General features: G+C 41.8%; 1 protein-coding gene across 1 annotated transcript in view; it reads left to right on the top strand.

Annotated features, from left to right (window-relative positions):
• The window catches only part of LOC137378592 (dynein axonemal heavy chain 5-like), a 334,675-nt gene that overhangs the window by 216,938 nt on the left and 103,634 nt on the right, over positions 1-14,103 (top strand). Inside the window, exons 47-50 of the mRNA XM_068048894.1 lie at positions 3,766-3,900; positions 4,651-4,773; positions 8,591-8,804; positions 13,719-13,942. Coding sequence (XP_067904995.1) covers positions 3,766-3,900; positions 4,651-4,773; positions 8,591-8,804; positions 13,719-13,942 — 696 coding nt within the window. The remainder of the gene's footprint in view (positions 1-3,765; positions 3,901-4,650; positions 4,774-8,590; positions 8,805-13,718; positions 13,943-14,103) is intronic.

Genomic DNA, 14,103 nt, shown 5'->3' with positions numbered 1-14,103 from the left:
GAGAAAGGTAATGAGAACTGGTCCTAGTCAACAAGTGCCACAGCAGAACCAACCCCTGAGATAACAACAGTCTAAGATCCATAGCTCGCATTGGGCAGGATTCTCCTCCATGCCCTTCACCTCAAGAAAGAGCTGTCCAATGACCCTGTTGCTCATGGCCTCTCGTCTCGCCATCTCCCACAAAATGTATCATCGAAACCCTGGCGATCTCCAGTGCCACCTCCTCCACTGCTATCAGGGTATGGAGCTGGGCCACTCCACCTCCCATTATAGCCATCTCCCATGTATTATGGGCTCCCTTCTCCTGCAGGATGAGAGGAGAAAGATTCATGAGTAGGCTGCCCTCCTTCATCTTTTCCAGCATGACATACACTTGAGTTGCCTCAGTGATGTCTCCATCCGAATGTCTCTCCATATATGAGGGTGGCTGTGTCTCAGTATTGTGACCGTTCACTTACTTTGACAGTCTGAGGGAGAACTATGGACATTCTGTGAGGTCAACTTGTGCGCTTTCTGACCACAAGAGGTCATTGAACCCTTTCCTACACTGGACTCGGGTCCTTCTCGTGGGTCCCTGGCTGCTGACCTCTGTGGCCACCTCCATCCACGCCCTGATGGTCTCGCCGGGAGATTTCTCCATCCTGAGGCTGGGAAGAACAACTCTCTCCTCTCTTATACCGAATCAATGAGTGTCTCCAGGGAGGCATCAGAGAAAGGGGATGCCATCCAGGGACACATGCCCATGCCTACAGAAGCCCTCTGATCTCCCTAGTGCTGTATTACTGAAGGCAATGGCAAGCCCAGTCATGGCTGCAACTTGCCTTTTAAAGTTGTCCTCAGTGACCCGTTCTCGCTTCCAGGACACCTTCAGTGCCTCTAATTGGGCGCCAAGCTTGCACCCAGACCAATTAACAAGTCTGCATTTAAAAATAGCACCTTATCAATAAAGCTGGTGAGGTGCAGGGTCGAAACATGGAAATGTTTTGGGCGTTGGGTTCCCGACTCCATTATGAAAATTCAGCCCTTGATGAGTAACAGTAACACCTGGTGAGTTATACGTTTCTGATCCAGCAGTGCAGTTCAATATTCAAATTGCTTTGTCTATTATTGATCCCTTTTAAAATATTAAGTGCCGAATCTAGTATTACCCTGTGATCCACTGCACCTGCACCCTTAACTATTGCTACACCATGCAATGTGCCTTCCACTTGTTTGTACTCAATTTCATGCATCACTATTCTGCTGAATTATGAATTTTATTGTGATTCTTTTGTAGGTTCCCTGCTGCTTCTTTCATGTCAATTTTCTTTCCCTGCCACCAGTTTATTAGCACATACTAATTTGACCAAAAATATTTCTAAATATAAGGTGTTAATGTAAACGAGGAATGTGGGAACTTCGGCACCCATCCCTGGGATACTACACTCAGTACTTCTCCCTGCCACTCAACCTGCTACGAGTACCCCAATAGGTTTTAAAGGGATTGCAGGAACAAGGAGATCTGGGGGTTCACATACATAAATCTTTGAAGGTGGCAGGACAAGTTGACAAGGCTGTGTAAAAAAAAAATGGGGTCCTTGGCTTTAGTGATAGAGACATACAGTACAAAATTGAGGAACTTAATGTAAACTTTTATAAATGACTGGTTAGGCCTCAGCTAAAGAATTGTGTCTAATTCTGGATGTCACACTTTAGGAAGGATGATAAGGCTTTGGAGAGGGTGCAGAGGATATTTACCTGAATGGTACCAGTGTTGAGGGACTTCAGGTGTGTGGAGAGACTAGTGAAACTGGAACATTTGCTGGTGTGATATGAGACAGTAGGTTCTTTCTGAATGTTGAGCTGAGATGGGCGAATTACCTGTACATATCTCATGAGACTGTGGTGGGAAACAAGTTGGATTTCAGGAACTGGATGAAACTTTGATAAACAGCTTTTCAAGTAGGTACCTCTTATTCAACCTAATATCAAAATTACCATCAGCCCATAGGCATGCATTATTTAAAACAGGTATGAGTCATCCTTTTCCTTGAATGCTGTACAAGATGGAATCAATTCATGGAATCATACAGCACAGAAGGAGGCCATTCAGCCCATCATCCATGTACTGGCTGTTTGAAAGAGCTATCCAATTAGTCCGACCCCCTTGTTCTTTCCCCATTGCCCTGCAAATTTTTCCCTTTCAAGTATCTATCTAATTCCTTTTTGAAAGTTACTATTGAATCTGCTTTCACCACCTTTTCAGGCAGTGCATAATAACCCACTGCATAAAAAAATCCTCATTTTCCCCCCTCCCCTGGACTTTTGGGGGAATTATCTTAAATCTGTGTCTTCTGGTTGCTGACCCTGCTGCCACAGGAAACAGCTTCCCCCTATTAATCTATCAAAACCCCTCAAAATGTTGAACACCCCTATTAACCTACTCTGCTCTACGGAGAACAATTCCAGTATCTCTAGTCTCTCCACCTAACTGAATTCCTTCATCTCTGGTACCATTCTAGTAAATCTCCTCTGCACCCTCTCCAAAGCCTTGACATCCTTTGTATTATAAAGGAGTTGTTTGTTCCTGAAGATAAAAATCTAAATCAAATCCATCTAGACTACTCCAACCCTCTGGACTTCTTTATTTAGCTAAGTTATTTTAAAATGTTAATTGTCATTTAAAATACACTTGATTGTTTATGATTTATGAAGGGCATGTGTGGTAATGTTATGAAAACTAGAATGTTTTTAGAAAGACATTTTTCAATCTTGCTCACAAGACCTTGTGTATCCAGCTGATAGTTCCCCACTGCAGCAAGCAGTTCATCTGCAACAAACTGCAAACCAGAATGTGAGGGCTAAATTGCCTGAACCTGTTCAATGTGCAGAGAAAGAAGATTTAAAGAGACTTCAAGCCTCCTCTGACTAACTTCTCATACCAATACTCCACATGGGAATGTTTTCAAGAAACTCATATAACATTCCCCATGCAACATGTGCATTTAAACAAATATCACTTCAACAGCCTAATGGACCCAACATTTCCAGATTAGTTTCTGTCATAGTTTCATAAGGTGGATACTGAAATATAAACACAACCACTGTGCTGTTCTGTTATATTATATTATATTATAGATGTTTGCATATGCAGCAGGGAAGGGGGCTGAAAACCCTTGAATCCACTTCACCACTGATCCTGCTGCAGTATTTGGGAGTCAGGGCAGGGCCATCTAACTTAAATATTTATAGTGAGCACCTCATCAGTATGGATGCATCATGAGTGACAGCAGGGAGAGGAGGGGACACAGCACTCAGAATGCAGTTAGAATTCACTCCAAAAATTTAGGCCATGCAGTTAATTGGGCCCTTTTATAAGAAAGTAAATATAAAAGCAAAATGATACAGACTCAGTTTCGGGATTTTCAACCCATGACTGTAGCCTAGATACTACTTTGGACCCCTCTCGGGCTCTTCCACAGACCTGAATGTTTCATTCCAGAATCCAGATTTCTGGGGTAATGGGAGCTATGTAAATTCTGACAAGTGAGATTATCTAACCAGCCGCATCTCCTTTTGACGTCAGGTATTTGTAATGAGAAACTTCTGCCCATTCTTAGCCCTGGTGTGAAATCTCTGTGGCTCGTTTACTGGGTGGTATCTTTGGATCCTGCTTAAATGTTTATCTCTCCTCCACTGCTCTCTTGCCCATTTTACTCTAGGAATGCATCCCTGGGCTCAAGGAAACTCTTAGTCAAGATCATTTAAATTGGTTTCTTTTCACAGGGTGTGCTTTTGACTGGTGAACAAGGCACTGCTAAGACGGTCATCGTAAAAAGCTACCTGTCTAAGTATAACACTGAGATTTATCTGCCAAAAAGCCTTAACTTCTCCTCAGCCACTACACCTTTAATGTTTCAGGTAAAGAGTCAATGAATAACTTCCTGTACTGTGTGAAAATATGATGGCACCTAACTCAGAAAGAACCCAAATCTTTTTCATAATATGGAAAATTCTTTCTGTTCTGCTCCACCCTGCACCCATCAATGAGCAATTTGCATCCTCCACACTTCCCTCCACCACCACCAACACCAGCTATTGTGCAGCAGGTTCAGGAATTTGCAACAAAGCACTCTTTCCCACATTAATGAATACAGTGCCTCTGTCCTTTGCTGTGACACCCCTAACCACTGAGAAACTTTGACATTCCCTCCTCCAGTGGGGCACCCATTCTCCAAGACACTCTAACTACACCCAGGTCATGCACTTTAGATTTTACCCTCAAGCCATGATTCCACACATTCACTCCCCACTTGTGGCAGGCACTTAGTTAAAAACTTGGTATCACACAATTTTGAAGGTGGCGGTATGTGTTAATCTGTTAATTGTGTGTCAGTGGTTTGATTATATGCAGGGGAAGGGTGCTAATTGGGGTCTTAGTTGAGCACTTATAAGCAGACGCTCACTGAAATTGGTAGAGGGTTTGAGTGAGGAGCTACATGTTTGTAATCCTTTTATTCTGCACAATAAATGTGAAACTGAGTAAATATCGGCTCCAGCATTATCCTTCCATAACAAGCTTTCTGGAGTTTAACAGTTTGCAGCAATCTAAAAGATTATTAGAATTTTTATCTTTCAAATTAAGTGTACATATTTTGACTTTTTAACTAGAGAACAATAGAAAGTTATGTGGACAAAAGAATGGGGAATGTTTATGGACCTCAAGCTGGAAAGAAAATGACCGTATTTATAGATGATGTAAACATGCCGATTATTAACAAATGGGGTGATCAGGTAAATAAAACTGTTCAGTCAGTTTGATTCTCTGTTGACTTTCTTTATATCAAATTGCCATTATTTTGTTGACTGTATTTAACAAGACTACACTTCTTTGAATGAAGTAGTTGTTTACCAAAGGTGACCAAGATGATTAAAATTGATGGTGTCTGTAATCATTTCATGTTTCTGGCATGAGCTAGGCCATTAGCTTAGAGAAAACATCACCTTATTAAATTTTCTGCGTGTTGATTTCTAAAACAAAACTCTTTGGAGATGTTGACAATGCTATATACATAGGATTGTCAACCCTCCAGGGTTGTAGGTCTCCAAAAATCAAAGATTAATCTCCAGGATACTGCTGCAATAAAAATTGTTTTCTTCATCTTTCAATGCTTTTGTTTGTTAGACATAAAAATATTGGTAATGGGAAAAATGGCTGTTTGACAGTCAAGATTCTTCCAATCGAATAATGAACATTTTGTTCACTTTCCAATTGGTGTGGAAAGGCAGGGCACTGTGGGAATGGACATGTTGGGTGACCAATGACAGGAGTGTGAGGGCAGGGCAGGTGATGAAACCTCCAGGAATGCATCCAATAAGAGTTGGCAATGCTGCTCCATATCCAAGATTAGTCTTTAAACTGTATAAGTGCTTCAGCGTTTCACTGCACTATAGTGATGTAAGCAGTACATTTATTAAAGAATCATGTACAAAAATGGGTTCCATTGAATTGCTGGTTTTATATTTTTTGCATTCCAATACTGATTTTTAAAGCTGTCATGTACTTTTAAAACTAATTAATGTAAATGGTAGCATTAGGATACAAAGGTCATAAATGTTCATGTTACACCCATATTCATTAAAGAAAATGTGTTAGCCTGGCAAGAGCAGAAGCCACAGCTTGCTGTTTTGGAAAATTTAATATAAAAACATTGGGGCAAAAAAAAATCCCAGGGGATATCTTTGAGGAGGATATTTATCAATTTCTTAAAGGTCCAATATCTAACAAGTGGCACTTGTTCTTTTTGCAATGGTGAATTGGTAAAATAAATTTTCCACTTTGATTATTTTTAATATGTTTTGATACATTGTGCAAAATTGTATGACACAATTGACTATTTACATTTAACTGTACTCAATTTCCAACAATATAATGAGATGAGACTGTATCAAGAAGTCACTTGTGGGAGTGGTGTACAGGCCACCTAACATTAACCACACTGTAGGAAGGGGTATAAAGGAAGAAATAATGGCAGCTTGTCAGAAAGGTACAGCAATAATTATGGGGGATTTTAACTTACATATAGACTGGAAAAATCAGATGGGCAGAGGTAGCCTAGATGAGGAGTACATAGAATGTTTTTGGGATAAATTCTTGGAACAATACATTCTGGAGCCAACCAGAAAGCAGGCTATACTGGACCTGGTATTGTGCAACGAGATAAGATTAATTAATGACCTCATAGTTAAGGCACCCCTAGGTAGCAACATTTATAATATGACTGAATTTTACATTCAGTTTGAGGGAGAGGAGAGTGGGTCCAAGACTCGTATTTTAAACTTAAATAAGGGCAATTATGAGGGCATGAAAGCAGAGCTAGCTAAAGTGAATGGCAAATCAGGTTAAGGAATAGGTCAATAGAGATGCTGTGGCAGACACTTAAGAGGATATTTCAGAATACACAGAATAGATACCTTTCAAAGAGAAAGAAAAATTCCAAGGGTGGGACCTGCCATCCGTGGTTAACTAAAACAGTTAAAGATAGAATCAAACTTAAAGAAAAAGCCTATAATTGTGTGAAGATGGGAGGCAGGTCAGAAGATTGGACAGAATATAAAAAACAGCAAAGAATGACTAAAAGATTGATAAGGAAGGTAAAATTAGAGTACGAGAGAAAGCTAGCTAGAACTATAAAGACAGTTAGTAAGAGTTTCTATAAATATTTAAAAAAGAGAAGAGTTAACAAAGTGAGCATTGGTCCTATAGAAAGTGCGTCTGGGGAATTAATAATGGATAATAAGGAGATGGCAGATGAATTGAACAGGTATTTTGCACTGGTCTTCACTATTGAGGATACAAGTAACATCCCAGTATTAGCTGTAAGACAGGAAATGGAAGGGAGGGAGGAACTCAAGAAAATTACAATCACCAGGGAAGTGGTACTGAACAAATTGTTGGAGCTGCGGGCTGACAAGTCCCTGGGTCCTGATGGAGTGGCTAGTGAGATAGTTCATGCGTTAGTTTTAATTTTCCAAAATTCCCTAGATTCGGGGAAGGTTCCATTAGGTTGGAAAATAGCGAATGTAATTCCTTATTCAAAAAGGGAGGGGGACAGAAAGCAGGAAACTACAGACCAGTTAGCTTAACATCTGTCTTAGGGAAAACATTAGAAGCTATTATTAAAGCTATTATTTAGAAAAATTCAAGGTAATCAGGCAGAGTCAACATGGTTTTGTGAAAGGGAAATCATTTATTGGAGTTCTTTGAGGGAGTACATGTTCTGTGGATAAAGGGGAACCGGTGGATATACTGTACTTGGATTTCCAGAAGGCATTTGATAAGGTGCCACATTAAAGGTTATTGCAGAAAATGAAAGCTCATGGTGTAGGGGGTAACATATTGGCATGGATAGAAGATTGGCTAGCTAACAGGAAACAGAGAGTAAGCAGAAATGGGTCATTTTCTGGTTGGCAAGACGTAACAAGTGGTGTGCCACAGGGATCTGTGCTGGGGCCTCAACTTTTTACAATTTATATAAATGACTTAGATGAAGGGACCAAAGGTATAGTTGCTAAATTTGCTGATGACACAAAGATAGCTAGGAAAGTAACTTGTGAAGAGGACATAAAGGGGCTACAAAAGGATTATAGATAGGTTAAGTGAGTGGCCAAAGATCTGGCAAATGGAGTATAATGTGGGAAAGTTTGAAATTGTCCACTTTAGCAGGAAGAATGAAAAAGAAACATATTATCTAAATGGTGAGAGATTGCAGAGCTCTGAGATGCAGAGGGATCTGGGTGTCCTAGTGCATGAATCGCAAAAGGTTAGTATGCAGGTACAGCACGTAATTAGGAAAGTGAATAGAATGTTATCGTTTATCGCGAGGGGAATTGAATACAAAAGTAGGGAGGTTATGCTTCAGCTATACAGGGCATTAGTGAGACCACATCTGGAGTACTGTGTACAGTACTGGTCTCCTTATTTAAGGAAGGATGTAAATGCATTGCAGGCAGTACAGAGAAGGTTTACTAGACTACTACCTGGAATGGGTGGGCTGTCTTACGAGGAAAGATTGGACAGGCTAGACTTGTATCAGCTGGAGTTTAGAAGAGTAAGAGGCGACATGACTGATACAGATAAGGTTCTGAGCGGTCTTGACAGGGTGGATGTGGAAAGGATGTTTCTCCTTGTGGGACAATCTAGAACTAGGGGTCACTGTTCAAAAGTAAGAGGTTGCCCATTTAAGACAGAGATGAGGACAAATGTTTTTCTCACAGAGGGTCGTGAGTCTTTGGAATTCTCTTCCTCAAAAGCTGGTGGAAGCAGAGTCCTTGAATATTTTTAAGGCAGAAGTAGATAAATTCTTGATAAGCAAGGGGGTGGAAGGTTATTGGAGATAGGTGGAAATGTGGAATAATCAGTTCAGCTGTGAACTTATTGAATGTTGGAGCAGGCTCAAGGGGCCGAGTGGCCTACTCTCACTCATGCTTCTAATTTGTATGTTTGTATCTTCCTCCAGTGCTAGAATTGGGACCTTCTACCATGGGAGTGGGATGGGATAAAATGCTGACAGGAAAATGTTGGTAACATATCATTTTGTCATGTTCTGAGGTAACGAATGAGATTTTGAGACAGCTGATGGAACAGAGGGGGTTCTATAACCTAGAGAAGCCAGGAGAGTTCACGCACATTGTGGACATTCAGTTTATTGCTGCGATGATCCATCCTGGTGGAGGACGGAACGATATTCCTGAAAGACTGAAGAGACACTTTTCCATTTTTAACTGTACACTATATTCCAACATCTCCATTGACAAAGTCTTTGGTAAGTCAGGTTTTATGTATATGTAGTATTTGGCCAATTTTTTTTTTGTTGCAAACTGTAACCATTATAATTTACAGATTGCAGTTTGCACCTTTTATATAAAATTCACAATAAATTATAGAGAATTCAGAGCAGGGATCAGAAATGTAATAAGTATTGATGGATTTTGGTTGTGGTCAGGGTTACGACCGAGGTGGGAGGAGTGCACTGTTTTTCTAATTCCACTTGTCCAAAGGTCACAACATATATTTAATTTTTTTCCCAGTTACTGATACGGTCAATCATTCCCAGGATCATTATCCCAGAATAAAGTACACCAACCAGGTTTCTTTAATAAACAACAAAATTATCAGCTTATTATAAAACAAGGCAGAACCAGTCATGAAGCAAAGCATTAACACACATATTGAAATATAAAAGTTCCCTTTTTGCCTTAGCCCCTCACACACATACACACACACTCACATACACCAAAAAAAATAGAGACTTACTCTGCAGAGCTCTATTACAAAAAAGAGAGAATATTTTGGCCAAATACTTGCCAATTCTTGAAGAAAAAAGAGAAGATATGGAAAGATGTCAGATGTTCTTTGTTTTAGTTTGGCATGCCAAATACGCGTAGATGGCTGTCACTGGGATCTTCCTAGAACAGTTCTTGTCAGGCAACATTGAAGATCAGTTTGGGAAGGCTTTCCAGGAAAAATACAGCAACAGTTTCAATCTGTTTCTTACACTTGCTTCTCAAAGAGATGGAATACTGGCAAGCTTTTCAAAGAACTGGAACAAGCTGAGTTGGGGTTTGCTCCCTTGGCAAGTTTTTTCCAACTGTCATAGAGTCATGGAATCGTACAGCATAGAAACAGGCCCTTCGGCCCACCGCATCCATGCCGACCATAATGCCTATTGATACTAATCCCACCTGCCTGCATTAATTCCATATCCCTCTATGCCTTGCTCATTCATGTACCTGTCCAGATGCCTCTTAAATGTTGCTACTGTTCCTGCCTCCACCTCTGCCTCTGGCAGCTCATTCCAGATACCCATTATTCTTTGTGTGAAAAATCTACCCCTTTGATCCCCTTTAAACCTCCTTCCTCTCACCTTAAATCTATGCCCTCTAGTTTTAGTTACCCCTACCATGGGAAACAGACTCTGGCTATCTACCCTATCTATGCCTCTCATAATTTTATATACCTCTATCACGTCCCCTCTCAGCCTCTTTCGCTTCAGGGAAAACAGACCCAGCCTATCCAATCTCTCTTTATAACTTAAGCCCTCCAAACCAGGCACCATCCTTGTGAATCTTTTCTGCACCCTCTCTACCATAATCACATCTTTCCTGTAGTGTGGCGACCAGAACTGCACACAGTACTCCAAGTGCGGCCTAACCAACGTTATGTACAACTGTAACATGACGGCCCAACTCTTGTACTCAAAGCCTCGGCCGATGAAGGCAAGCATACCATACACCTTCTTCACCACCCTGTCTACCTGTGTTGCCACTTTCAGGGAACTATGTACTTGCACCCCAAGGTCTCTCTGCTCAACAACACTCCCCAGGGCCCTGCCATTCACTGTATATGTCCTGCCCTGGTTTAACTTCCCAAAATGCATCACTTCGCACTTGTCTGCATTAAATTCCATTTGCCAATTCCTTGCCCACTTTCCCAGTTTATCTATATCCTGTTGTAATCTTCGACAAACTTCTTCACTGTCCACTATACCACCAATTTTGGTGTCATTCGCAAACTTACTAATCATACCCCCTACATTCGCATCCAAGTCATTAATATATATGACAAACAACAGAAGGCCCAGCACCGATCCCTACGGCACACCACTGGTCACTGGCCTCCAATCTGAAAAACAACCCTCCACTACCACCCTCTGCCTCCTATCACCAAGCCAATTTTGTGTCCAATTGGCTAGCTCACCCTGGATCCCATGTGTTCGAACCTTCTGGACCAGCCTACCAAGCAGGACCTTGTCAAAGGCCTTGCTAAAGTCCATGTAGACAACGTCCATCACCCTGCCCTTGTCAATCCTCTTGGTCACCTCCTCAAAAAACTCAATCAAATTCATGAGACATGATTTCCCACGCACAAAGCCATGCTGACTATCCCTAATCAGACCTTGCCTTTCCAAATGCATATAAATCCTGTCTCTCAGAATCCCTTCCAATAACTTTCCCACCACTGATGTAAGGCTCACCGGCCTGTAGTTCCCTGGTTTATCCCTGCTGCCCTTCTTAAATAAAGGCACAACATTAGCTATCCTCCAGTCGTCCGGTACCTCACCCGTGGCTAACAATGATACAAAAATCTATGCCAGGGCCCTAGCAATCTCCTCCCTTGCTTCCCATATCTTAATGCGCTTCAAAACCTCCAACACCTTCTCCTTTGTAATGTTGATATGCTCCAGGATATCGCTGTTCCCTCCCTTGAACTCACTAGCTTCCATGACCTTCTCCATGGTAAATACAGACAAGAAGTATTCATTTAAGACCTCGCCCATTTCCTGTGGCTCCACACATAGATTACCACACTGATCCTTAAGGGGACCTAATCTCTCCCTAACTATCCTTTTACTCTTAATTTGCTTATAGAATCTTTTAGGATTCTCCTTTATCTTATCTGCCAGGGAAATCTCATGTCCCCTTTTCACCCTCCTAATTTCCTTCTTAAATGTACTCCTACATCCCCTGTATTCCTCGAGGGACTCGCTCGATCCCAGCTACCTATACCTGACATATGCTTCCTTCTTTGTCCTGACCAGACCCTCAATATCCCTCGTCAACCAAGGTTCCCTAAACTTGCCAGCCTTGTCCTTCTATTTAACAGGAACATGCCAGCCCTGACCTCTTCCTATCTCACTTTTAAAAGCCTCTCACTTGCCAGACATCCCTTTACCTGTAAACATCCTCTCCCATTCAACTTTTGAGAGTTCCTGTCTGATGCCATCAAAATGAGCCTTCCTCCAATTTAGGACTTCAACCTGAGGACCAGTCCTATCCTTTCCCATAACTATCTTGAAGCTCACAGAGTTATGGTCACTGGTCCCAAAGTGCTCCCCCACTGACACATCAACCACCTGCCCATCCTCATTTCCTAAGAGGAGGTCGAGTGTAGCCCCTTCTCTAGTAGGGCCATCCACATACTGCTTCAGAAAACTATCCTGGACACACTTAACAAATTCTTCCCCATCTGATCCCTTAGCACTAAGGCAGTCCCAGTCAATATCAGGGAAGTTAAAATCACCTACTATTACAACCCTATAATTCTTACACCTTTCTGTGATTTCCCTACATATTAGATTAGATTAGAGATACAGCACTGAAACAGGCCCTTCGGCCCACCGAGTCTGTGCCGAACATCAACCACCCATTTATACTAATCCTACACTAATCCCATATTCCTACCAAACATCCCCACCTGTCCCTATATTTCCCTACCACCTACCTATACTAGTGACAATTTATAATGGCCAATTTACCTATCAACCTGCAAGTCTTTTGGCTTGTGGGAGGAAACTGGAGCACCCAGAGAAAACCCACGCAGACACAGGGAGAACTTGCAAACTCCACACAGGCAGTACCCGGAATCGAACCCGGGTCCCTGGAGCTGTGAGACTGCGGTGCTAACCACTGCGCCACTGTGCCGCCCAATTCCCTCTGACTATTGGGGGGCCTATAGTATAATCCCATCAAAGTGATCACCCCTTTCTTATTTCTAAGTTCTACCCATATGGCCTCATTGGACGTTCCCCCCGGGATATCCTCTCTAAGTACTGCCGTGATGTCCTCCCTAATCAATAGTGCAACTCCCCCTCCTCTCTTACCTCCACCTCTGTCTTTTTAATACTCTCCATATCACCAACTCACTGTCCAAAGCGAAACCAAAAACATCTTAGGAGTCAAGTCTCCTGACCCCTATAAATCTTGACCTGTCAGCTCTTTGTAAACATCTTTCCCCAAGTCAAAAAAGCCCTCTGCTGGGTATTTATCTGAAAACAGGCACTTTCCAGTAACTTAAATAAAAGCAAAATACTGCAGATGCTGGAAATCTGAAATAAAAACAAGAAATGCTGGAAATACTCAGCAGGTCTGGCAGCATCTGTGGAAAGAGAAGCAGAGTTAACGTTTTGGGTCAGTGGCCCTTCTTCGGAAGAACTCTGCTTCCGAAGAAGGGTCACTGAGCCGAAACTTTAACTCTGCTTCTCTTTCCACAGATGCTGCCAGACCTGCTGAGCATTTCCAACCTTCCAGTAATTGTTCTTTACAAGCTCAGACAGAAGATCTTCTGGTGACCTCTTGTCTTTAAAAAAAAAAGTTCCAGCATCTATGGAATCATTTTTCAATTTTAAAACACAAATCCTCATAATTTAACAAAAAATTGGAAGCACTTGTAAAATCAGAATTATATTTTGTCAGGCAATGTGATATTTAGGAATAGGTTGGGAATAAGAATTGTGGGCGGCACAGTGGCACAATGGTTAGCACTGCAGCCTCACAGCTCCAGCAACCCGGGTTCAATTCTGGGTACTGCCTGTGTGGAGTTTGCAAGTTCTCCCTGTGTCTGTGTGGGTTTTCTCCGGGTGCTCCGGTTTCCTCCCACAAGCCAAAAGACTTGCAGGTTGGTAGGTAAATTTGCCATTATAAATTGCCCCTAGTATAGGTAGGTGGTAGGGAAATATAGGGACAGGTGGGGATGTGGTAGGAATATGGGATTAGTGTAGGATTAGTATAAATGGGTGGTTGATGGTCGGCACAGACTCGGTGGGCCGAAGGGCCTGTTTCAGTGCTGTATCTCTAAACATAAACAAGTAATCATTGGGCTAAGAAATATTGCTTTCAAAAGTATTTTTAAATAATTGTGAGCTTTTCTCTGCTGTAACATTATTTCCTGATTGTTGCAGGTATCATTGGAGTGGGCCATTTCTGCAAACAGCGGGGATTTACTGAGGAGGTTACAGACTTGGCAGCTCAGCTTGTTCCCATCACACGCAAACTGTGGCAAGTTGTCAAAGTTAAGATGCTTCCCACGCCAGCCAAGTTTCACTACGTGTTTAATTTACGAGATCTCTCCAGAATTTGGCAGGGCATGCTCAACGCCACTGCAGAGGTCATTTGTTACAAAGAGGTAAAGATTTCTATAATAACAATGGTGACTGCACTTCAAAATTTATTAATTGGCTGCAACGCACTGTAGGACACCTTGAGTACATGATAAGACATTCTATAAATGCAAGTTTTTCTTTCATCTTCCTTCCTTCCAAATAACAGCGCCATGCTTCATAATGA

This window comes from Heterodontus francisci, chromosome 17, assembly GCF_036365525.1.
Source record: "Heterodontus francisci isolate sHetFra1 chromosome 17, sHetFra1.hap1, whole genome shotgun sequence".
NCBI lineage: Eukaryota > Metazoa > Chordata > Chondrichthyes > Heterodontiformes > Heterodontidae > Heterodontus > Heterodontus francisci.
Note: the sequence above shows the minus strand (reverse complement) of the source record. Positions and strands in the feature narration are given on the sequence as shown.